The sequence below is a fragment of the Ptychodera flava genome, chromosome 6 (genome assembly GCF_041260155.1).
Source record: "Ptychodera flava strain L36383 chromosome 6, AS_Pfla_20210202, whole genome shotgun sequence".
Classification (NCBI taxonomy): domain Eukaryota; kingdom Metazoa; phylum Hemichordata; class Enteropneusta; family Ptychoderidae; genus Ptychodera; species Ptychodera flava.
This window is the reverse complement of record NC_091933.1, coordinates 20,998,100-21,021,098: the sequence shown is the minus strand read 5'-3', so window position 1 is coordinate 21,021,098 and position 22,999 is coordinate 20,998,100. Positions and strand designations below refer to the sequence as shown.

At 38.2% G+C, this 22,999-nt stretch overlaps 1 protein-coding gene across 1 annotated transcript in view; it reads right to left on the bottom strand.

The window, feature by feature from the left end:
• The window catches only part of LOC139134296 (uncharacterized), a 37,416-nt gene that overhangs the window by 3,061 nt on the left and 11,356 nt on the right, over positions 1 to 22,999 (bottom strand). Inside the window, exons 4-10 of the mRNA XM_070701188.1 lie at positions 6,184 to 6,280; positions 5,329 to 5,451; positions 4,126 to 4,816; positions 2,233 to 2,416; positions 1,583 to 1,772; positions 1,118 to 1,174; positions 100 to 187 (exon numbers count right to left, since the gene is read on the bottom strand). Coding sequence (XP_070557289.1) covers positions 100 to 187; positions 1,118 to 1,174; positions 1,583 to 1,772; positions 2,233 to 2,416; positions 4,126 to 4,816; positions 5,329 to 5,451; positions 6,184 to 6,280 — 1,430 coding nt within the window. The remainder of the gene's footprint in view (positions 1 to 99; positions 188 to 1,117; positions 1,175 to 1,582; positions 1,773 to 2,232; positions 2,417 to 4,125; positions 4,817 to 5,328; positions 5,452 to 6,183; positions 6,281 to 22,999) is intronic.

The following is a 22,999-nucleotide window of genomic DNA, read 5'->3' as shown; positions in this document are numbered from 1 at the left end:
AGGTCGCACATTTAAAAGAACATGTTTCGCAAATGCTTTTAGAGTTGTTTGGAATTATTGAACCGGATGAAATGGTAATTGATAATGCAATCTACTCACCGTCTTGCTGAGATAACATTTTGGCATACAAGATAACAATTCTCCACACCAATTTCACTACATGGCAAGATTTCGTTGTATAGCAGGTCTGCTTTTGAGAAAAAATCCTTCATTAACACTTCTTGAAGTTCATTTCAATTTTGCTCGACGATTTTGTGGCATGACCTTACCATGATTCAAGCTCAAGATCTCTGGACCAATCGTTTTCTTTCATGGAACTGACATTTAAATTAAATGCAAGTGACCAAATGGTTTCTTGAAAAATTTACAGAGAGAAGGTCACTGTCTTTTGGCATGAGTTCGGTCAATGTTGTATCGTCTGTCAGAACATTACACATGAATGAAAGAGCAATACATATAACCCTCCTGTAGGCAGAACATATGGCGAAAATGATGACAAAAAAGCTGGTATCTCTGGTATCTACCTGAACTCGAAACTGATGGGTTGGAAGCTACTATAGTATGAACTGTAAATTGTACAAGAAGGTATGCGACACTCGTGCTATATGATACTTGAGTTGATGATATCATACATTATCAACGCCAATTAAATCCACGGTTACTTTTGGAGTGATGTATGACCTAGGATACAAAATGGTAATAATAATAATAATAATAATAATAATAATAATAATAATAATAATAATATTTTATTGTTTAAAGACCACTACACACCTTGTCTCAGTGGTCTGTACATTACAGACCACTGAGACAAGCGACTTTGTCTCTTCAGTGCAAGACAGGCAGACATCTTTCTTGAAATCAAGCTGACGCATAGCTTCAAATTTCCGAAGTACTCAATCAGCGCGACCACACTTCTTCAAACAAGCACAAGATTTTCAATGACTATATATACAGCATGATATAACGGCAGTTTCGTCGAATAACATTCTAAAACCAAAATTTTAGATGTAGCCCTGTGCTTGACATATTGTTGTTCAAAAGGATTAAATCGAAATTTTAACATTGCGCCATAATCGTTTACTTTAATAGAGGCGAACTAATATATATTCCTGACCTGCGTCCAACAAAATTGCAGGTGGTGCCGGCGAAGTCGACATGATTGTGTCCGAATCTATCAGGAAAAAAGAATACATTTAAATGATACGTACTGATGTATATGCCCTTTATCTATGAACTTTTTTCTCTCAAAAGAACATACGTATAGATACACTTAATCTCAGTGATAAAATTGTTTCATTTCAATGAGTACGCCAAATATAATTAAATGATGATTCATTTAGCCCTGGAAATGTACTCGCCTGCCACTTGCTATACGATGACCATAGTCCTAACTAATTAGTAGGAAATACCCGCTGTTGGTTAAGTGTCCAAGTGTAATCACAGAAGACAAACATTGTAAGACGTAAATTTTAAGAAAGACCACAAAGTAGTACATGTTTCTTATGTATACCTGTGAGAGGCGCTTAAACTTTGGCGTGTTCAGAATATATTGGACCCAGGTATATCCTTCATAACATACCTGTTATCGTGTAGTTGAAAGTAAATGGGTACGAGTGGCTAAAGTATGCCTTTGGGGAGGATGATTCGTTTTTGTAAATGACTTCAAGTGCGCCTACAAATGTGTAAGTTCCATTTTCCAGTTCCGAGTCAGGGTCAATCACAAAATCGATCAGGACGTTGAGTTCTTCGGCAAATTTAAGTGTCCTGACCTGAAACAAAGGTACAGTACGTCACTTTTCAATAGTATGGGGAGCTCAGTATGCCGACCATGTATACTTTTGAAAAAAAAACACAGGATCTCACTCCAACTTTGTTCACAGTACGCGTTACAAGATTGAGAACGTTAGAAAACAAATCAAGAAGGAGTATTCCTACATAGCCATTAATTTCAAAGAGGTTGCGCCTGATCAATTAACATATTGCGTTGTATGGCGTATTGCAAGTATGACGGATATTGCGCTATGATATGTGTTACCAAAGATAGCAAAATTGATTCAATGGTCCATCGACGTCAGGAATTAATTTCAATACACTGTTTCGTTCCTGATGTTATCATTCTTTAAACTATACCAAGAGTTCATCATAAAATATCAGCAATTTGCCTGGCTGGCCCAGCGAGATTTCATATTTCTTTACTGCTGCAAAGACACTCATTTCATCATGACTTACATAAAGTCGTGGTATATTCCCTACTGATGGAAGATACATCACGTTCTCTGTTATCGTTTCCTCGTTCCAACTGTGGCCGGTGTATTTAACAAACGGCGTTGTCAGTATATTAGCGATGACGTTGTAGGCGTATGATGGCGACTGGTCTTCGTGTTTCATAGACAGTTGTAGAACAATGTTTTCGCTAATGCAAACGAAGCGGAACAAATATTTGTTTAATGTCCTTTTTCCGAGAGACGGCACTACTAAGTGTAGCTTTTCTCCATTTCCAAACTTGTATGTCATCATTATCTCTTTTTAAGTCTGTCACAGTATATGGATATTTTCGCACATTTGGAACTAATGCTACATCGTCAACTCACAAAGTTGGTTTTTTGGTAAAGTCTACCAATGAACTGCTTTGCATTTTAAGCTATCTGACGTACTCAGAGAACGCTAGAGGCTTGGGCACGAGATATGGATGTTGACTGTTAATGAAGAATCATGCTAGACAAGAAGGTTAATGTTCGGAATCAGTAAACGATCCTGTCAAATCATGATCAATGATTCCTATTTGGAATACGAGTTCGGCAGTATCTTTCAACATGTCATAAAATCGATGCCCCTTGCAACATCCCCTCGTCTGATAACTGCTCAACTTTGATGAGAGCTTGTGAGAGAGTATACTACAAGACTTTCGTTTCCAGTTGTGTGGTGCAGATATAATCACAACCCATCGGATTCTTATTAACATCTAAAACAGATAAAGGACTGACAGAAATTACAGGGAGGATCTGAGGGCCGGTGTTTTTCGAAAAGCCTTGCGAAAAATAGTGACCTTTCAACAGTGTTTGCAGGAAAACTATTGACCCTCCACTACTTTTTTCTGTGTATCAAAGTCCACATCAATGATATCTTAGTTGACACATAATATTTAATTTGACCTTTGACCTTTAAAGAATATTTTAGCCTGTACAAATAATCACTCGCAGGCAAGGATTTAATTAATACTAGTAAAAAGAAAACACGTTTCACAATAAATAATTCTCCTTACTACTTGAAGTACAATTGGCTATTCAAAATTACAGGGACAATACCTGTAATGTTTACATGAATTTATAGCTTGGCTTTTAGTAGAATTGTTTGTCAAGAAATCTGTCACAGCCTAACAATCAATATTTAAAAGTATATTCACACAGATGCACAGATACAGCAGGTTTTGTTACGGAAATTTTAATAATTTACCCCGTAGACTCCCATGTACATCCTTATTGAATTGATATTTTTGGGTGATATTCCAACATCATATTTGCTGTTCACGTGCACATTTTACCCTATTCACCCTATTTTAGTCAAGTACATTTATATCAGTTGTCAAAAAGCTATAAATATGAAGATATAGCTACTTTTGTTTTGAGAAGAATGTTGTTAACAATTTACACCGCAGGCTGTCTTCCACAGTGAACCAACTTTATCTATGTAAGTACAAAATCAAATTTCTTGTACACATCATTCTGCATTTATCAGCAATTGTAATCCATCTATAAATGAAGAGATAAAGCTAGTTTTGCATCAGGAAAATGTTTTTATTGTGCCTTATAGACTATTGCATAGTGAATCATGTTTGGGAAGGTCCCAAAGTCAACTTTCTTTTAAGCATATGCACTTCTAACAAACTATTTTATGTAAAGTACACTGTACCATCTTCAAATATATAAATTTACAGATATAGCTAGTTTTTAAGGCTAGGTTGTTAATAGTTGGCCCCACAGAATGCCATTTATTGTTATTAAACATTTTTGTGAACTTCAGAAGAGATCAGCGTCAGATTAAATCTATTCCACACCTTTTAAAACAGCCTTTCACAAAGATTGGATAACAAGCTAGCAAATATTGAGCAATAGTCTCACTTACCCTCCAGTATACATGATTTCGGAATCATTCAACATGGCAATGGTACAGTTTAATTCTGGTACTTGATCATCAACAACGGCAACACTTACAGGAGCTGAATACGAAAATACTGTAAACCCTCCAGTTGACATTGTCATCCTTAGCCAGGATTGTGGATCGTCAGCTAGAGATCTATGGTCTTCAACTCTTGCTTCTACCTGAAAATCTATCCTGTTTTCAGCTTCTAATCGGTTTCCTTTGATAACATTGAACACGTTCAAGTTGATTTTGGCGCGGTCGATCTCCAGACCTGTCGTCGTCGATTCATATTGAACCATGCTGCCGAACAGCTCGGAGCAGATTGCTGTGTCTGATACGGCAAGGTTCACGAAACACGGGATGTTTTCTCCCCAGTGAAGCACATAGAAACTTTGAATTGATAACACTGCGGCGCCGTTCACAATTGGTGCGTCACTCTGCAACATCCATGGGTAGGGGTATGTTGCCATCGGAAATGTCATTGAAAGCTTAAATCGTCTAGTCTGACCGACGTGTGCGTGACTGTCGTCCTCCAGAACCCAATCGAACGTTAAAAAGATCACAGGGATGAGAGCAGTCGGGCCTTCTATTCCGACAATCGATGAAAGGTTTGCATTCACCCGGACTTCAACTTTAACTTGCATTACCGTACTCTGCCCTGGGTGAAGCGTATCTGCAGAATTGAAAACCTTTGCTTTAGTATTTACCTGGTACTTCAGTATATACAGTAGTAAATTTGAAGAGAAGGGCGTTGGAAACGTGGAGTTATTATCATAGAAAAGGAATGAAAGTCAAATTACAGCGACTATTTTTCACTTTCAAAAGCAGCGTTTGTCTCTCCAATACATACTAAACGGTGACACATTTGCAGCATTTTACAATTTGAACTCGTTACATGTACAATTTTATAGACTATTTGTGATACTATCTGAAACATATGCTTCTTTGTATATTTTAATTCCCGGTCGAAAGCTTCGTAAAAACAGAAAAATAGTGAAAGTCTTTTTTGTTAGAAATCTTGCAAAACCTTAAACTATTCAATTATCGATTCGATAGAAAATCCTTTGCTGCTTACACAGGAGAAAAATTTACAACGACACTATTACATGAAATACCTAGTCTATAGAATACTGTTGTCGATATGACAGAGTAATAATCCGTTGTAGAAACACATAGAAGACTCACGTCTGATGCCGCAATCGCTACAATCGCTGCCCAAGTCACACTTGAAATCTTGATAATACCAAGTGTCATCGCACACTTCGTTGTTGTTGTATTGGGGACAAGTGTCACTACAACGGTCGGCGTCTGCAAGAAGGATAAACACGATGCCGAATGTATCAAAGCTGAGAAATTGATTTGAATGCATTGCCAATGCTACAAACACTGGTTACGACATATAAATGCCGAGGAGAAAATAGATCCTTTGAAAATACTGTGATTGCTCTTATTATACTTATTGTCCTGTAGATTGCACCTAACATATATTACATTCTGATGATCATTTTATATATGCATATTTCCTTTTTGATGATTCATAAATGTATATTACATACATAGATAGATACATAGATAGATAGTTACATACTTACTTAAATACATACGTACATACATACATACATACATACATACATACATACATACATACATACATACATACATACACACATACACACATACGTACATACATACATACATACATACATACATACATACATACATACATACATACATACATACATACATACATACATACATACATACATACATACATACATACATACATACATACATACATACATACATACCCGTCCATCAATTCGTCCATCCATCCATCCATCGCTGGATGCCAAAGGAAGAATGTTATAAATTATAATACAAATTACTTCAAGTAAAGTAATTATGTACGTTACTTAGGTTTCAACGTTCCACGCATCTGATGCATTAAAGACTTTCATACAACGTACTGAAGACAAACGTTATAAACATTTCCTGACGTAGCAAAGATTGGCATGTAAGTCCAAGGGGCATATTACGAACCTATAATTTTCGCTGTCAGGTTTCCATTCACTTTGAAAGCCTTGTCTTGGCCTTGCAAACCGAAGGACTTCGCCCATTCAGAAGTGACTGCATCAACCTGGAAGATAAAGATGAGTTCGTCCACAATGTTAGCTCTGTATAGCACAGGGACTATGGGGGACCCAGATATATGGTTGTTGTTGCTTGTATTGCTGTTTATTTTTATTAGTCGTGTTATTGTTGTTGTTGTTGTTGTTGTTGTTGTTGATCAATAAAATTCAACTTGTGTTGTTAATGTTTCAAACGTAACTTAGATGTCATAAGAAACGCTACAAGGACACTACCATTACTTGGCCCGATACAACTCTCTGCTAACGTACACTCTCTTCATACACTGAAACAAGGGGTGCAAGCTCAGCCCCCTTCAAGCTCATGCATCCCAATTTCTGAGCCCTGAAATTACACTCAATTCACGAGCGATTGAGTTAAACAAAGCTAATTTGGGGCTTACTTTACCTCACATCTCGAAAATCGCTGGAAAACCGCGATTTTCACGTCGTTGTATGATGCTTTTACTCGCTTTGAAGGACCAGGGCGCTTCAGAGGTTCCCATGTTAAAGCGCAGTGGTCGTCGCGCTGCGCGTGCGTGATTTTTTGTTGATAAACATAAATTTTTGTAAACATAAGTCTTCTCAACTTCAATAGGAGTGAGATGGGAGCAGTCCCCCACTTTGTTAAGGCCTTTGTAAGACTCAACATCATGCAATATTAAAATATGAAGATCGGAAACGAACTTCAGTGGTGTATTTCTATCTATAAACTCGTGTAGAGCTACGAACATTGGGACACTACACTCAGCACATTATGTCGCTGAGTTTACTGCACGCAGACACAGTGAACAAATGGGTTTGATCGCGCGCGATCACGCTGGTTGTACACAATGCTATGTACAGTACAGTGAAAATACATAACTAAAATGATCAACATTGCCTATATATGTAGACCAGCAACAAGCACAATGCCTAACACAAAAAGTACACTCAAGACCATGATCGGCAAGCCAGAGCAGGACACCAGAGATGTTGTTGGGAGACGGTCACCGCGTTGACGTACACGGATATAGAGAATCCGGTCCCACAACGTACCGGCCCGCGACGACTTGCATTGGCCCACAACCAACTGTTGATCACCATGTCTTACTTCTCCTAGTATTACGTGGTAAGAAATAGTACAATGACAGGAAACAATAGACAAAACGAGCGGGTTTTCGCGGCATTTGGCGGGAAAATTGCACGGCTACACCGTGCATAGACGTATGGAGAGATCCTGTGCCCCGGTCCTGCACGGTCATGGCAGTGATCCAACCGCTAGCTGGTGTAGGCCTACCGGTGATGGGCAAACGTCGTTGTTGTACCTCCTGAATGCCGGGTAGGTCTGAATCCTCTTTCAAGTGAGATAACCCCCTCATAACAAGAAGACCAATGAAAGATCCTTCGCTTGACTTGATACCTGTACTCGGAATTCTCGTTTGCACCCCCAAACGGGGTAAACTTTGTAGTTGAGTTGGATTCTCCACAGCCGAGTGAAGCGCGCCATATACCCGGTTTGACACGGACGTTCATACAGACCACGGAACGGAACAGATGCAGAGATGCTTCTTGCTGCAGCGGGCATTGCTCTGCGAGTTGTAGATTTCTGTATTTTGGGTTGTTGTCTTTGTACTCCTGTCGGGCCTCTTGAAATGAAAGCTCTCGTCCTTGCTAGCGATGTCGAAAACTAGAGCCCGGTCGTTGATAGTCTGTTGCGTATATATGCGTACATGCGTACGTCTAGCTCTATGGCTCGAGCGATAACAGTAGCCGAGCCCAATTCAAATGATTCAAGACAATCATGAGCAAATGTGATCTCAATCCAGCGTACAATTATTGTTCAATATTCAGCAGATATTTAACTTAAATTAATTAACTTAGATTAATTGACCTTTTATCGCGTGTTACATTTGGTTAGTTGGTATACTTGTGACAGATCAGCCGCCATTTTAACAAGCGGCAATATCGCAAACATTACAATCAACCCGTAACATGTGCGGCGTTCTTGGATTTGTTTACAACAGAGGGGGACCCCCTCAGGAGGATGCGCAGCGCGACGACCACTGCGCTTTAATGAGCATTTGAAATTAGTCAATCGCATGGTCTGTAACCCAAACAGTGGCCAGCTATGACGTAATTCATATTAGAAAGTCTTGACAAGGCTCGTCCCAACAACCATTCGTGTTGGTATGCATTTCTTCAATACTAGCGGTGGAAACGCAGCTATCTGTTGGCGGGGAAGCGGGGATCGCTATGCGGGTCAAAGGTCAACCCCGTGGCGGGGTTAACCGTTGACCCGAATAGCGATCCCCGCTACCCCGCCATTGACCCGCATAGCGATCCCCGCTACCCCGCCAACAGATAGCTGCGTTTCCACAGCTACTTCAACACTATATCCCCGTTCAACTTCATTCATTGTTTCAGTGTAGAAGCATGGCGTTCAAAGGGTAACAGGGGCATATCATGTCGTTTTTCCCTACAATACGTCGAGTGAAGTAAGCACTTCTGTCGACATTGTTTATAAACCCTCCCTGCAAACGGTGCACGAGCCTGCCTCCAGGGGAAATACAGCGTGCCCTGCCATGCCGTTTCAGAAATCACTGATGAAATCACTGGTGTGTTCAAAACGTTAAAACAAAAGCCCAGCCGCCAGCGCGTCTTACCGCAAGATATTCCGAGCTGTCGCTCAACTTGTCAAGTGAAAACATCAACCCGCCAAACTCAAAAGATCGTTTGCCCGCCAAAGCAAATCTGTTAAACCACGCCTCAAATTTTAATCTCAAAATTTCACGATCGATCCCTTTCTCAAACGTTGTTCAGACATTGTGGTCCTGTCGACTGGCGCACCCGGCGACGCGGCCACTCTGTCATTCATCTTTGTAAAATTGTCAGATTGTGAGACGATGAACAGGATTTAACCGAACACGCCGTGGGAGAAACAACTAGAAGCGTGGCTCGAAAACATTGACTCGGACTTTGTGAAATATGCAAGAACTGGAAATCAAAGAACCGGAAAGTCCATTCCCCACCTGACCATCTGCTTCACAGACCTCGTGCGACGGCGCGGCACTGGTTGAGACATATTATACATTATCGCCATATCCGTCAATTTTTCCCCCTTTGAGAGACATCTAACGCTTGACACAATACAAAGCGTTGCCATACATTTCGAAACCTACAATCGCTGAAACAGAACTTTTTGCCACCTCTCTGAATGACTGAAAATCACCAGTAACTTGATCCCCACCATACAGTAAGATTTCCATGACAATCAAATCCTGATTTCGATGCTCGCTAGGTGCATTTTTGGCGATTGAAAAAAAGTGTGTGGCAATGAAGTGACAACCCTTTGGTAATGTTAGGCTGTATTGAATTTGCAAAGCACATGTTTAGTTAGGCTGCAACGCACATGTATAGTTTAGGCTGTATTGAATTTGCAACGCATAGTATAGTTAGGCTGCAACGCACATGTATAGTTTAGGCTGTATTGAATTTGCAACGCATAGTATAGTTAGGCTGCAACGCACATGTACGGTGGCCCAAAACTACCTGTTCTCCGCATCCAAAGTCTGCGTCGCAATCAAATATTTTTCTCTCACATATGTCTCTGCATTCAAAGTCTGCGTCGCAATCAAATGTTTTTCTCTCACATATGTCTCTGCATTCAAGTCTGCGTCGCAATCAATTGTTTTTCTCTCACATATGTCTCCGCATTCAAAGTCTGCGTCGCAATCAAATGTTTTTCTCTCACATATGTCTCCGCATTCAAAGTCTGCGTCGCAATCAAATGTTTTTCTCTCACATATGTCTCCGCATTCAAAGTCTGCGTCGCATTCAATTGTTTTTCTCTCACATATGTCTCCCGCATTCAAAGTCTGCGTCGCAATCAAATGTTTTTCTCTCACATATGTCTCCGCATTCAAAGTCTGCGTCGCAATCAAATGTTTTTCTCTCACATATGTCTCCGCATTCAAAGTCTGCGTCGCAATTCAATTGTTTTTCTCTCACACGTCTCCGCATTCAAAGTCTGCGTCGCAATCAAATGTTTTTCTCTCACATATATCTCCGCATTCAAAGTCTGCGTCGCAATCAAATGTTTTTCTCTCACATATGTCTCCGCATTCAAAGTCTGCGTCGCATTCAATTGTTTTTCTCTCACATATGTCTCCGCATTCAAAGTCTGCGTCGCAATCAAATGTTTTTCTCTCACATAAGCTTATGTCTCCGCATTCAAAGTCTGCGTCGCAATCAAATGTTTTTCTCTCACATATGTCTCCGCATTCAAAGTCTGCGTCGCAATCAAATGTTTTTCTCTCACATATGTCTCCGCATTCAAAGTCTGCGTCGCAATCAAATGTTTTTCTCTCACATATGTCTCCGCATTCAAAGTCTGCGTCGCAATCAAATGTTTTTCTCTCACATATGTCTCTGCATTCAAAGTCTGCGTCGCATTCAATTGTTTTTCTCTCACATATGTCTCCGAGGTATGCCTCAGTGTACGTTATTCCGCGAAGCATAATTTCTATCGAACAGCGCTTTTAGACGGTCGCTATTGACAACGACGAACATTGTATCAAGTTATTTTCAATAGATTATCGATCGAAAATTGTTTTGGACGGGCCGGGCGCTCGTGTGTTGAGGTCACGTCATAAACATTTCCACAATAACCCATATATTGACTTATACACTTAAATATCAACATTGAAGGTATCCGTTGGTTTCCTGTACTGAAATTAAATCGACGACAATTTTTTTAGTTTTGGTGATACTTTTACGTACGTTTCGGCACATTTTGGCGCACCTCGGCGTAGTTTGGCGCCATTGTGAACGGGGGACTACACGCGAGTGAGCGAGACAACAATGTATCAATTTCGGACAAAAGGATATCGATCGATAACGTTCACTGCACGATTACAGTGGAGACTCTACGCCCGTTCGCCTCTGTTCTGTGTTATTCTTGCAGTTTACTGGGATTTTCATAGTTAATATTCGCCAAAATTTGGTATAAATTACAACAACCTGACTAGTATTTGGTCTGTATAATTTAAGAGACGCTAACCGATTAAAATGGGTCAATATTAGACCCTGATTCTGCATATGCAAACGCTGTAAGATCGCCATTTTATTGAGGGCAGGAGCAAAAATTCAGCGATCGGAAAAATAAAATGCAAAAAACAAGTTTCGTCGAGAAATTCAAAAAACTAAAACGACAGCAATTTTGTATATATATCAAGGAAACACCGTGCCACTTTTCACTATAATTGGTTCAGAATTGAGAAATTTGAACGAGCGATAGTTGTACGGTCTGTTCTGTACATTAAACGCAATTGTTTTCTATGGGAAATCGAGCAGAGTAGACACATCGTAAAATGAAAAATACATCTGAAAAAAACCGTTGGTTTAACTTTTTCATTTCGCTGTTATTTTTTATAATATTTGGTATGACACATATCATGAAGGGTAACTAAAACTCTATGGTTTTATTTTTTTTAGTTTCCCTCTTTTTTTATGAAATGACGAGTTGAAGATCGTTTTGCTGTTGACTGTGTTTTTACTTGATTTTGCATATGTCTCTTATCGCTTACGTATTTTTGGAATTCCCTTGTGAAATTCTTCCCAAAATATTATAATTGTAAGGGCAGCATATACGGGAAATAGGACCTGTTGCTCTTTCATTAATATTTAGATGTGCAGCAAGGAAATACGGCGAAATTTTCAACATGACGCGGGAGGTGAAATTGACTCTCCGAACGCGCACTCCACGTATGTGTGGCAAAAATTCGGGACGCTATATACCGTACAAAATGGGGCGCCTTTGGGCCGTAGTGCACGGTGTTTCCTTGATATATAAAGTATCACCAAAACTAAAAAAATTGTCGTCGATTTAATTTCAGTACAGGAAACAACGGATACCTTCAATGTTGATATTTAAGTGTATAAGTCAATATATGGGTTATTGTGGAAATGTTTATGACGTGACCTCAACACACGGGCGCCCGGCACAAGCGGCGTCCAAAGTGCAAATTTTCGATCGATAATCTATTGAAAATAACTTGATACAATGTTCGTCGTTGTCAATAGCGACCGTCTGAGAGCGCTGTTCGATAGAAATTATGCTTCGCGGAATAACGTACACTGAGGCCAGGCGGTGGGTGCAATGAAAATGCCCTCTAGCGACAAGCGGTTTTAACCAATCAAAAGAAAGTATTTATAGCTCGCCAGCCTGAATGGCCTGAAGTGTAGATATCAACCGCAGCAGCCAACAATTGAGAAAAGGTGAGTTTATTTTGCGAAATGTCATTAATTTGCTATATTTTTGGTATAATAACTCACAATAACAATTGCTTTATTTTGTTTTGTACAAGAATGTCAACGAGTTTTGGTCGTGGTATAAAAATTATCATTTATCGTCGATCGCCCAAAATTTGAGGGACATGTACTTCCGGTATCGTTTTCTTCAATTGAATACAGTTTTGTATAATTTAAAAAAAGGTTTAGTTGTTGAAATTGTATTAATTGAATTCAGAAAGGTTTAATTTACCTAATTTATAAACTAAACCAACTGAACCATCGCAATTATTTACGTGTTTCGACTATTGGTATACCGTGTGAATTGGCGGCAAATTAAAGATGGCGTCACCCGTACTGACAGCGAGGCACACTGTCACTGCACAAGAGAATGAGAATTCCTCCCAATTGGGAGTTTTTGAACAGGTGTTTTTGCTGACATGAGTTTCTTTTTTTTTTTGATAAAATCTCCTGATCGCCCTGTAGTGTGTTTTGCGTCGAAAGTTTAATATTTTAACTTTTCTTGATGAATTTAACGTATTAGTAAAAATCGAGTCGATCTATGCTGCCAAAATACATTATTCATGTCGATGACCAGCTGCCTATGCAGTTTACCTATAAATCTCACTGATATTGAACAAAGTTTGAATAACTCGCAGAAAGCAGGGTGAACTTTTCGGGAACCATGGTAAACCTAACCTCAAATTTATTATTGAATATGCTGGTACACTTTTCTTCATGCGCAAATGTCTATTAAAGTGCACACAGCTAAAGTTCTCAAATGTTTTCCCCATATCGGGAGAAAATCTCTTGATCGGAGGTGCTGTTTTTCTCCCAATTGGGAGGAATTTTCCCATTTGATCTAGTGTGCCTTGCTGACTGAGGTTACCCAGAAAATGACTGTTGCTATAAAACACGCATCTGGGCGTGCACACTTTCTATCGGATTGGGAACCCAATCTTGCTTTGTACAACTGTTCTGTTGGCTACATAGATTTGGATGTTACAGTGAGACAGAAACTGGATTTGTGTCGATGCGAATTACTGAACTGTTGGAAGTTATGTAGCTGAAATCCCTGTTATAGTATTTAGTAATAATAAATTTATAGTCATAATGTTTTGCTAAAAAACATCAAGTTCTAATACATAACTCATTTTTCCTCAGAAATGTCAAGATTACATAGTGTTGCAACAAGCAGTCCGACACCAGAAAAAACAAGAAGATAAAATGTACGGAGGGAGAGGAGACTACGGTACTTCAACAAGTAGAAGACGATCACTATTCACAGAACACTTGGTAGGTAGTGCTTCTGTAGTGTTAATTGTTCACCCCTTGTCAATATAATAAAAAATTAGGCAACTCTATAGAGAGTGTCTAGTGATTAAAGATTGCAACCAATGATTTTGCTAGCGGTACTGACGATCCAGTTGAGTTTTTTGTGATATTACCATACCAGACAGTAATGATAATGTCAAGACACTATCAATCAGTGATCAATGAAATTTAATCAACAATTTCTGACTAACACAGAATTTTTCAACCTCCTCAGATAGAAGATATGTTTCCTGCTTTTTTTAAAACTATGAAATCAGTATTCATTTCCCATTTCAAGTCATCAGATATTAAAGAAATAAAGGAATTAAAAAAATTAACTATTTCCATTTTTGAACTATTTATGACAAGGAGCATAAGTTCTTCTGAATTTTTTATGAAAGTCCACTATTACTTTGCTTGTTTATATGTCTATTTCTTGATATTATTTTGATAGGTGCCGCCGATAACCACGAAAAGAGCATGTAGGAAGTGGACCACTGATGAGGACAAAGCATTAGTCCAATATATAGCACTGTATCACAGCACAGACAGCAAGTCAGTGTGGCCAACAACACATGATATGGTGTTTTGGTCAAAATGTGCTGAGGCTATTAGTGCTGTTACCAAGTGTGAAATACGAGAGGGTATGCAATCATATTAATCATAATTTGTAAAAGTTTTTTTTCTGTGTATCCACAATACAGTCAATTCCAGCAATCATTATCATTCAAGGCAAGTAAATTACCAGGTCCAATAAACAGTAAAAACAAACAAACAAAAGATCACTGACAAAATCTGTACTGTTGTAGCGTCTCAATCTGACAGATGTTCCTATTTGCCAACATTGCATTTGCAGTGTCCCTAAGTGCTAATGTCTCAGTTTAAGTTTGCAACCAATTGGTGCAAAAGAGTAATTGACAGATTTTCTTTTTTCAATTTTTTTTCAGTGAAAGTTCTTTAGGGAGGCTGTTATGCCAAATGTTTTATTGGTAATTGGAAAAGAATGACTCTCCTCATAAACTGTCTGTAAGTATTGAATCCTCTCAGTATGTTATTTGCATTCACAGTAATATTTTTTTGTATTTAATACATTTCATTAGGTTTTCTCAAAAGTGTACAAGGTAATATTAATGTACCAAGGTGTACTTATAAATGTTTTTTATCAAATTCTCAACTTGATCAAAGTATGCATTGATTTTCCACTTATGACCAGTGATCTAGTAAATATATAAATTTCCACTCATGAATCAGAAAGGTCTGCCTTCCATAAACATTAAAAGAAAAAAAATAAAATACAAGAGCCAGTCAATTTATCTTGAACAGATCTTGAGAAATGTATGGCTAGAGGGTGAAGTTAACATTTTGAAAAGTTTTTGTTATTTTTTTTCCTCTCCTCATCAATGCAGTCAATATGTCAGGATTCCAAATCATGTTGTTCACATAGTGTGTGGCATGTCAGTAAATGAATTCGTGTTCAGGTGTAAATTCAATTGTCAAACAATAACAATCACTGAAACACAAACTCCAAAATCTGTATTGACAAAGTGCAGACAGAATTTAAATTTGGTTTTCCATAACAATGTATGTGATGCAATGTAAAAATACTGGCAAATTGTCACTAATAGAATTACTTTGCTTGTCTTTTGTAGATCACTTATCTGGATAACAAGCCAGTGAAGGAAAATCACTGCCATGTACAGCCTGGAAAGGGTTTTGCAACCACATGTCTGCCATGCTGTATCAAATTACACACTACAAAACCATTGGGATCAGAACTGTTCCAGAGATTTAGAGCAACACAACTGGACCACAGTGATGGCATATACCGCCCCGGATCCACAGCTTTAAAGCCTGAGACGACTCCTGCAAAAAGTTTGTGAAACCAAAGTGTAGCTGTCGTGAAGCATGTGTGAAAAGTACACTTTTAACAATCCCATGAACACTGAATTTCCAGATTTTCACTTTATGACACATTTGCAGGAGAGTTTATTGCAACATCACAAGTTTGTACAATTACTCCTAGTGCTTCCAGACAACCTTGAGAACCTAGCTGCCTCTCATTGAAACAGCTCTTGGTAATTTTGTAGTTGGTAGTTGTCTCTAACCCTAGAAATTAAATGTGCCCAAAACAGAAAATGCTCCTATCTTAAATTTGAGCGGGGAATATACAGACTGAGAAAATCTCATTCTCAGGAAAATTTAGTGATTTCAGCTAAACAGTAGACTTGCTGACACTTATTGCCAATATTTATCAAATGACATGTAATTCTGTACCTATACTACAGACAGTGAAAGTATAATTAACATTGCATTGTAATTGGAGATATAGGTAATTAATTATCAAAACAGTGTAGTATGTTGTGTCATTTTATATGCTGCCTTTTGTTTTTCAAGTTGATTTAAAGGAATTTATTAAAATATGTTTTCACTAAAATATGTTGTGTACATGATCATATACAAGGGCTTAGAATCACTTGAAAAGACAATGATTAATTGGTGTGACAAAAAGGCAATTTGATGTAACGGGCTGGTATGGCTCTGTAACTTTCAATGATTTTTCACTATTTTTGTCCTTAAGGTCAACTGCAATTTCCTTTTTCTACTCCCTAAGCCATGTTGAGTTACACAGTGTCAAATTTGTAAATTCAACCTGTACATTGACAGACTGCGATATTAGTGTTTACAAATTAAGTGAACACTGGTCTGGATAAGGGTTAAAATGCAAACAATAACTGTGTAGTTTACAAATTCATGTATTGACCCTGTGTTGACGAGCTAAGTAATTGTTTCAATATGCTTCCAGGAGTTACACAAGAACTCATAACTGACATTCAAAACAAAAAAAAGTTAAAAAATCATCAAACTGGTCCTTGTGATTCTTGAACAAAGCAAAATGTAAAACACACATTGGCAAACACAGTTAACAGAAGACCAGTGTGAAGAAGACTTATTGAGTATTTCAGAAGGAAAGAAAAGAGAAAGAAAAATAAAACTTTGGGAAAATATACTTAAAAGCAATAAGTTACATTTCATAATACTTACCTGAGATAAATTACAACAGATGTAACCTTTACTTTTGATGATTTTTACAGTAATTTTATTCTGCCGTACAATTAGATTTTCTAGTTCTACCATATACAGCATGAATTGCCAAAATGAATGACTGAAATTAAATTTCTGAACAGAACTTGTATAAATGTATTGCGCTTTGCTATTGTTGAGGATTGAATTTCACTCTATTGTCAACGATATTGTAAGCTATCTACACTGTACCTGTAGGTTATGTTGAAAAGCCAAGCACTGGGCATTTCATCATGATGTATCATCTACAGAACAAGAAAGTGCAACTGTAACAAGTTAGTACAAAATTACTTTAAAAATCATCAAAAGTTACCACTACTGTACCTCAAAAGGAATAAACCTTCAGATAATATTGGCAGCACAAAGCTTTGAGAAGGGTTGCATATGACAACATTGGTCAAAGGTCAGAAGGTCAATGATTCATTGAAGGTTGGAAGGTCGAAGCTTCAACAATGGTTGATACGCTGAAGCTTCGAACAAGATCAGGAAATCAAAGCTGCAGTAAAGGTAGGTAGTTTGAAGATTTAACAAAGGTCAGAAAGAGGAAGCTTCGAAAGAGGTTGGAATGTTTAAGCTTCGACAAAGGTCAGAAAAAGGAAGCTTCGAAAGAGGTTGGTATGTTGAAGCTTCGACAAAGGTCAGGAGGTCAAAGATTCAGCAAAGCTGGTCAGCAAAGCTTTCCCTAAGGTTGGTTCATCAAAGCTTCAACAATTAGGCAAACCTTGGCTGAAGGTTAAAATTACGAATCTTCAAATAATCTTGGTACGCAAATTGGTATTCGAAGCTTGGGCGTGAAGCTTCGTCTGAGCTTTGAACAAGCTTTGCCAAAGGTGTTGCACAATCGCGTGTGTAGATAATTTTCATGGTAATAAAAAGTGCCAAAAAACCCTGAAATTTTAAACCACAAAACGGTTAATGGTTAATATAGAAACGTGGGGCAGTGAAATTGATCATTAATGATATTTGTGTTTTTCTGCCCAAAATACCTTGAAGAATGAAATTTTCAATATCACCTATTAATAAAAATTATTTCTGCATAATTATTTAATTGCTGTTTTAATTATTATCATTATTTTTCATAAAAATAAAAAAATAACAAAAGAAGGACAAAAATGAAAAAATAGAATAAACAAAAACAAACAAATAAACACTGAACAGTAGCGAAGTTAATAAGCAAAATCTGAGAGGACTATTTTGTCAATCTTTTTTTTATGTTATATTTTTTCACTTTTTGTCCATTTTTTCTACTTTGTCAAAAAAATTGTCAGAAATTTTTGTGGTTTTTCTTGAGCCTCTGTGGTCAACATATACATGATATATACATGAAAGTGCTTCTCGACAACAGAATTTTCACAGGAAAATAGTCACAAAAATGTAAAACATGAATACGTAAGTCCATCTTACCGTTTATATTGCGTAACTCGGCAGTAAATCAGTGACGATCACAAAAATCAACAGCAATCTGATTAAAATCGAGCTGTAGTGATGTGCTCGGTATTTTCGCCCTTACCGTTGTGGTTGTTTACTTTCGCGTAGCCTCGCCTCACTACATCTGAACCTGTGTCATAGCAAATCTCGTTGAGCCATAGACCTTAAAAACGTTTTTAAGGTCTATGGTTGAGCACATCACTACAGCTCGATTTTAATCAGATTGAAATCAACAGGTGGTTTAATGCGGTTTGAATATACGCGCGACAACATGAAGAGCGCCAACCGGAAGTGAACGGCCTGACGACCGGTAACGTAATGAAAGGTTGTGAAAGAACCGGTGGTAATTGGTCGCTAGAGGGCGTTTACATTGCACCCACCGCCTGCACTGAGGCATACCTCGGAGACATATGTGAGAGAAAAACAATTGAATGCGACGCAGACTTGGAATGCGGAGACATATGTGAGAGAAAAACATTTGATTGCGACGCAGACTTTGAATGCGGAGACATATGTGAGAGAAAAACATTTGATTGCGACGCAGACTTTGAATGCGGAGACATAAGCTTATGTGAGAGAAAAACATTTGATTGCGACGCAGACTTTGAATGCGGAGACATATGTGAGAGAAAAACAATTGAATGCGACGCAGACTTTGAATGCGGAGACATATGTGAGAGAAAAACATTTGATTGCGACGCAGACTTTGAATGCGGAGATATATGTGAGAGAAAAACATTTGATTGCGACGCAGACTTTGAATGCGGAGACGTGTGAGAGAAAAACATTTGATTGCGACGCAGACTTTGAATGCGGAGACATATGTGAGAGAAAAACATTTGATTGCGACGCAGACTTTGAATGCGGAGACATATGTGAGAGAAAAACAATTGAATGCGACGCAGACTTTGAATGCGGAGACATATGTGAGAGAAAAACATTTGATTGCGACGCAGACTTTGAATGCGGAGATATATGTGAGAGAAAAACATTTGATTGCGACGCAGACTTTGAATGCGGAGACGTGTGAGAGAAAAACATTTGATTGCGACGCAGACTTTGAATGCGGAGACATATGTGAGAGAAAAACATTTGATTGCGACGCAGACTTTGAATGCGGAGACATATGTGAGAGAAAAATATTTGATTGCGACGAGATTTGAATGCGACGCAGACTTTGAATGCCGAGACATATGTGAGAGAAAAACATTTGATTGCGACGCAGACTTGAATGCGGAGACATATATGAGAGAAAAACAATTGATTGCGACGCAGACTTTGAATGCGGAGACATATGTGAGAGAAAAACAATTGATTGCGACGCAGACTTTGAATGCGGAGACATAAGCTTATGTGAGAGAAAAACATTTGATTGCGACGCAGACTTTGAATGCGGAGACATATGTGAGAGAAAAACAATTGATTGCGACGCAGACTTTGAATGCAGAGACATATGTGAGAGAAAAACATTTGATTGCGACGCAGACTTTGAATGCGGAGAACAGGTAGTTTTGGGCCACCGTACACATGTATAGTTAGGCTGCAACGCACATGTATAGTAGGCTGTATTCAATTTTGCAGCGCATAGTATAGTAAAGCTGTATTGAATTTCGCAGCGCATACTTTGTTCTTTTCTGCAAATACTATAAACAACAACAACAACAATAACAAAAACAACAACAACAAATTTACAGAGTCCAATATATTTTTATTTTTCTCCATTTTTAAATATTTAATCATCATCATCATCAATATCGCTGTATTGAATTTTGCAGCGCATGTGTAAAACATGGCGGTAGCTTACCTCCATGTGTACAGTGAGGCTGTATTGAATTTTGCAGCGCATAATTTGTCCTTTTCTGCAAATACTATCAACTACAACAACAACAACAATAACAACAACAACAACTTTACTGAGTCCAAATATATTTTTATTTTTCTTCATTTTTAAATGTTTAATCATCATCATCATCCGAGCTTGAGGACCCTGTGGTATAACGTCGGTAACACAGCCCTGCTACGCAGACCTACATGTATGCACAAACACGCTCGAAACACAGTGTGAGTGTGCGGTGGTTCGCGTTTGGAAGATGGTTTTGGTTTTATCTTTTTGGTCCGGGGAGTCAATTTTTCTGTTTCTCGCTTCAATGTTTTCAATTTGACGTGTTCATGTTTTTGGTTGGCAAGTCTTGCTGACAGCCGAGAAAAGTTGCGGTCGGACGTGCTGGCCCGGCGGCAGGGCCATTATTTTTACGTTTTGAATAGTAATTTCACCAGTATGAAGTTTAGACATAGACCCTAGATTTTTTCTCGAGGGTCTATGGTTTCGACTTTAGTATTCAAATACTTCTACGCTGAAATGGTGAATGAAGTTGAACGGGAATATCGTATAGGAGAAATGCATAGTTACCGACACGAATGGTTGTTGGGACGAGCCTTGTCAAGACTTTCTAATATGAATACGTCATAGCTGGCCACGGTTTGGTTTACAGACCACGCGATTGGCTAATTTCAAATGCTCATTAGCATGGGAACCTCTGGAGCGCCCTGGTCCTTCAAAGCGAGTAAAAGCATCATACGGCGACGTGAAAATCGCGGTTTTCCAGCGATTTTCGAGATGTGAGGTGAAGTAAGCCCCAAATTAACTTTGTCATGTCTATTTGAGGTCTCGTCACGCTACTTTTAACTAAAATCGCTCATAAATAGAGTCTAATTTCAGGGCTCAGAAACTGGGATGCATGAGCTTGAAGGGGACTGAGCTTGCACCCCTTGTTTAAGTGTATGAAGAGAGTGTACGTTAGCAGAGAGTTGTATCGTATGGGGTGAGAACACCGCCAAAATTATCTTGAAATCTTTATTTAAACATTTCATCATTATTATTCCATTATTTGGTGATTTGGTCATTTTTACGTTATTATTTGGTCTTTATTATGCGATTATTTGGTGATTTACGACATTATCTTGACATTATTACGAATTTATTATGTTAATTTGGTTCTTTTTCAATTATTCGGCATTGATGTCTTGATTTGGAACTTATTTCATCATTATTTTGCCATTATTAGGTGATTTGGTCATTTTTATGTCATTATTTGGTCTTTATTATGCGATTATTTGGTGATTATTACGACATTACCTTGAAATTATTATGAATTTATTATGTTAATTCGGTTCTTTTGCCATTATTCGGCATTGATGTCTTGATTTGGAACTTATTTCATCATTATTTTGCCATTATTAGGTGATTTGGTCATTTTTTATGTCATTATTTGGTCTTTATTATGCGATTATTTGGTGATTATTACGACATTACCTTGACATTATTATGAATTTATTATGTTAATTCGGTTCTTTTTCAATTATTCGCATTGATGTCTTGATTTGGAACATTCATCATTATCTTGCCATTATTAGGTGATTTGGTCATTTTTATGTCATTATTTGGTCTTTATTACGCGATTATTTGGTCATGATTACGACATTATCTTGATATTATCTTGACATTATTATGAATTTATAACGTTAATTCGGTTCTTTTGCCATTATTCGGCATTGATGTCTTGATTTGGAACTTATTTCATCATTATTTTGCCATTATTAGGTGATTTGGTCATTTTTATGTCATTATTTGGTCTTTATTACGCGATTATTTGGTCATGATTACGACATTATCTTGATATTATCTTGACATTATTATGAATTTATTATGTTAATTCGGTTGTTTTGCTATTATTTAGTATTTATGTCTTGATTTGGAACTTATCTCATCATTATTATTTCATTATTTGGTGTTTGGGTCATTTTTGTGTCATTACTAGCCATTATTATGCGATTATTTGGTCATGATTACGACATTATTATGACATTAGCTTGGCTTTCAATTATTTGACCTACTTTATTATCTGAACTCATTATTTGACCTGCATTTGAACCCTACCCAGAAATCATTGCACATCACAATGGCGGCTTTGATTTGGTCGGTCTCCTCGGATAGAGAGAGGAAAGCCGGCTTTGTGTAAGTTTTAAAGCGCAGCTCAGCATATCGCGTATCTAGAATAGTTGGGCGTGCTCGAAAACAGAGGTCGACCACGATTTCGGATTGAAAATCGATTGTTTTCAGCGGCGGAACTGGGCGCTCCATACTGGAAGCCAGCGGGCTGTCGACAGCCCCAGCCCTGCCACGTAGACTCTCGTAGAGCCACTAGCACCATCGTAGTTGATAGCGCTTTTAGTGTTGTAGAAAAGGGCACTAAAAACGATATCAACTACGGTGGTGCCTGTGCGTAGAGCTAAAAGGTGTTATTAATACCCGAACTCTATCATATAAATCGGCCCGACACGGTTTACATCATAGGGCACAGCAATGGGGGGGCCTCGACCTCCACGCCTATCTGCCTGAGTCTATGAAACCCATGGCTATACGTAGCTGTGGGTCGATCCACTGTGGTGTTTTCTGACCGGATTCCTGCCTTTTAAACTTAGGCTGGTTTTGACTTTTACGATTTTGTGGTGGCGGGGTTAAAATAGTAAAAGTCAAAACCAGCCCGTAAAAGGCAGCAATCCCGTCTCAAAACACCACAGCTATGGACCCACAGCTAGGCTATACGCATCGAGGCAGCATTTTTAAGCTTACTCAA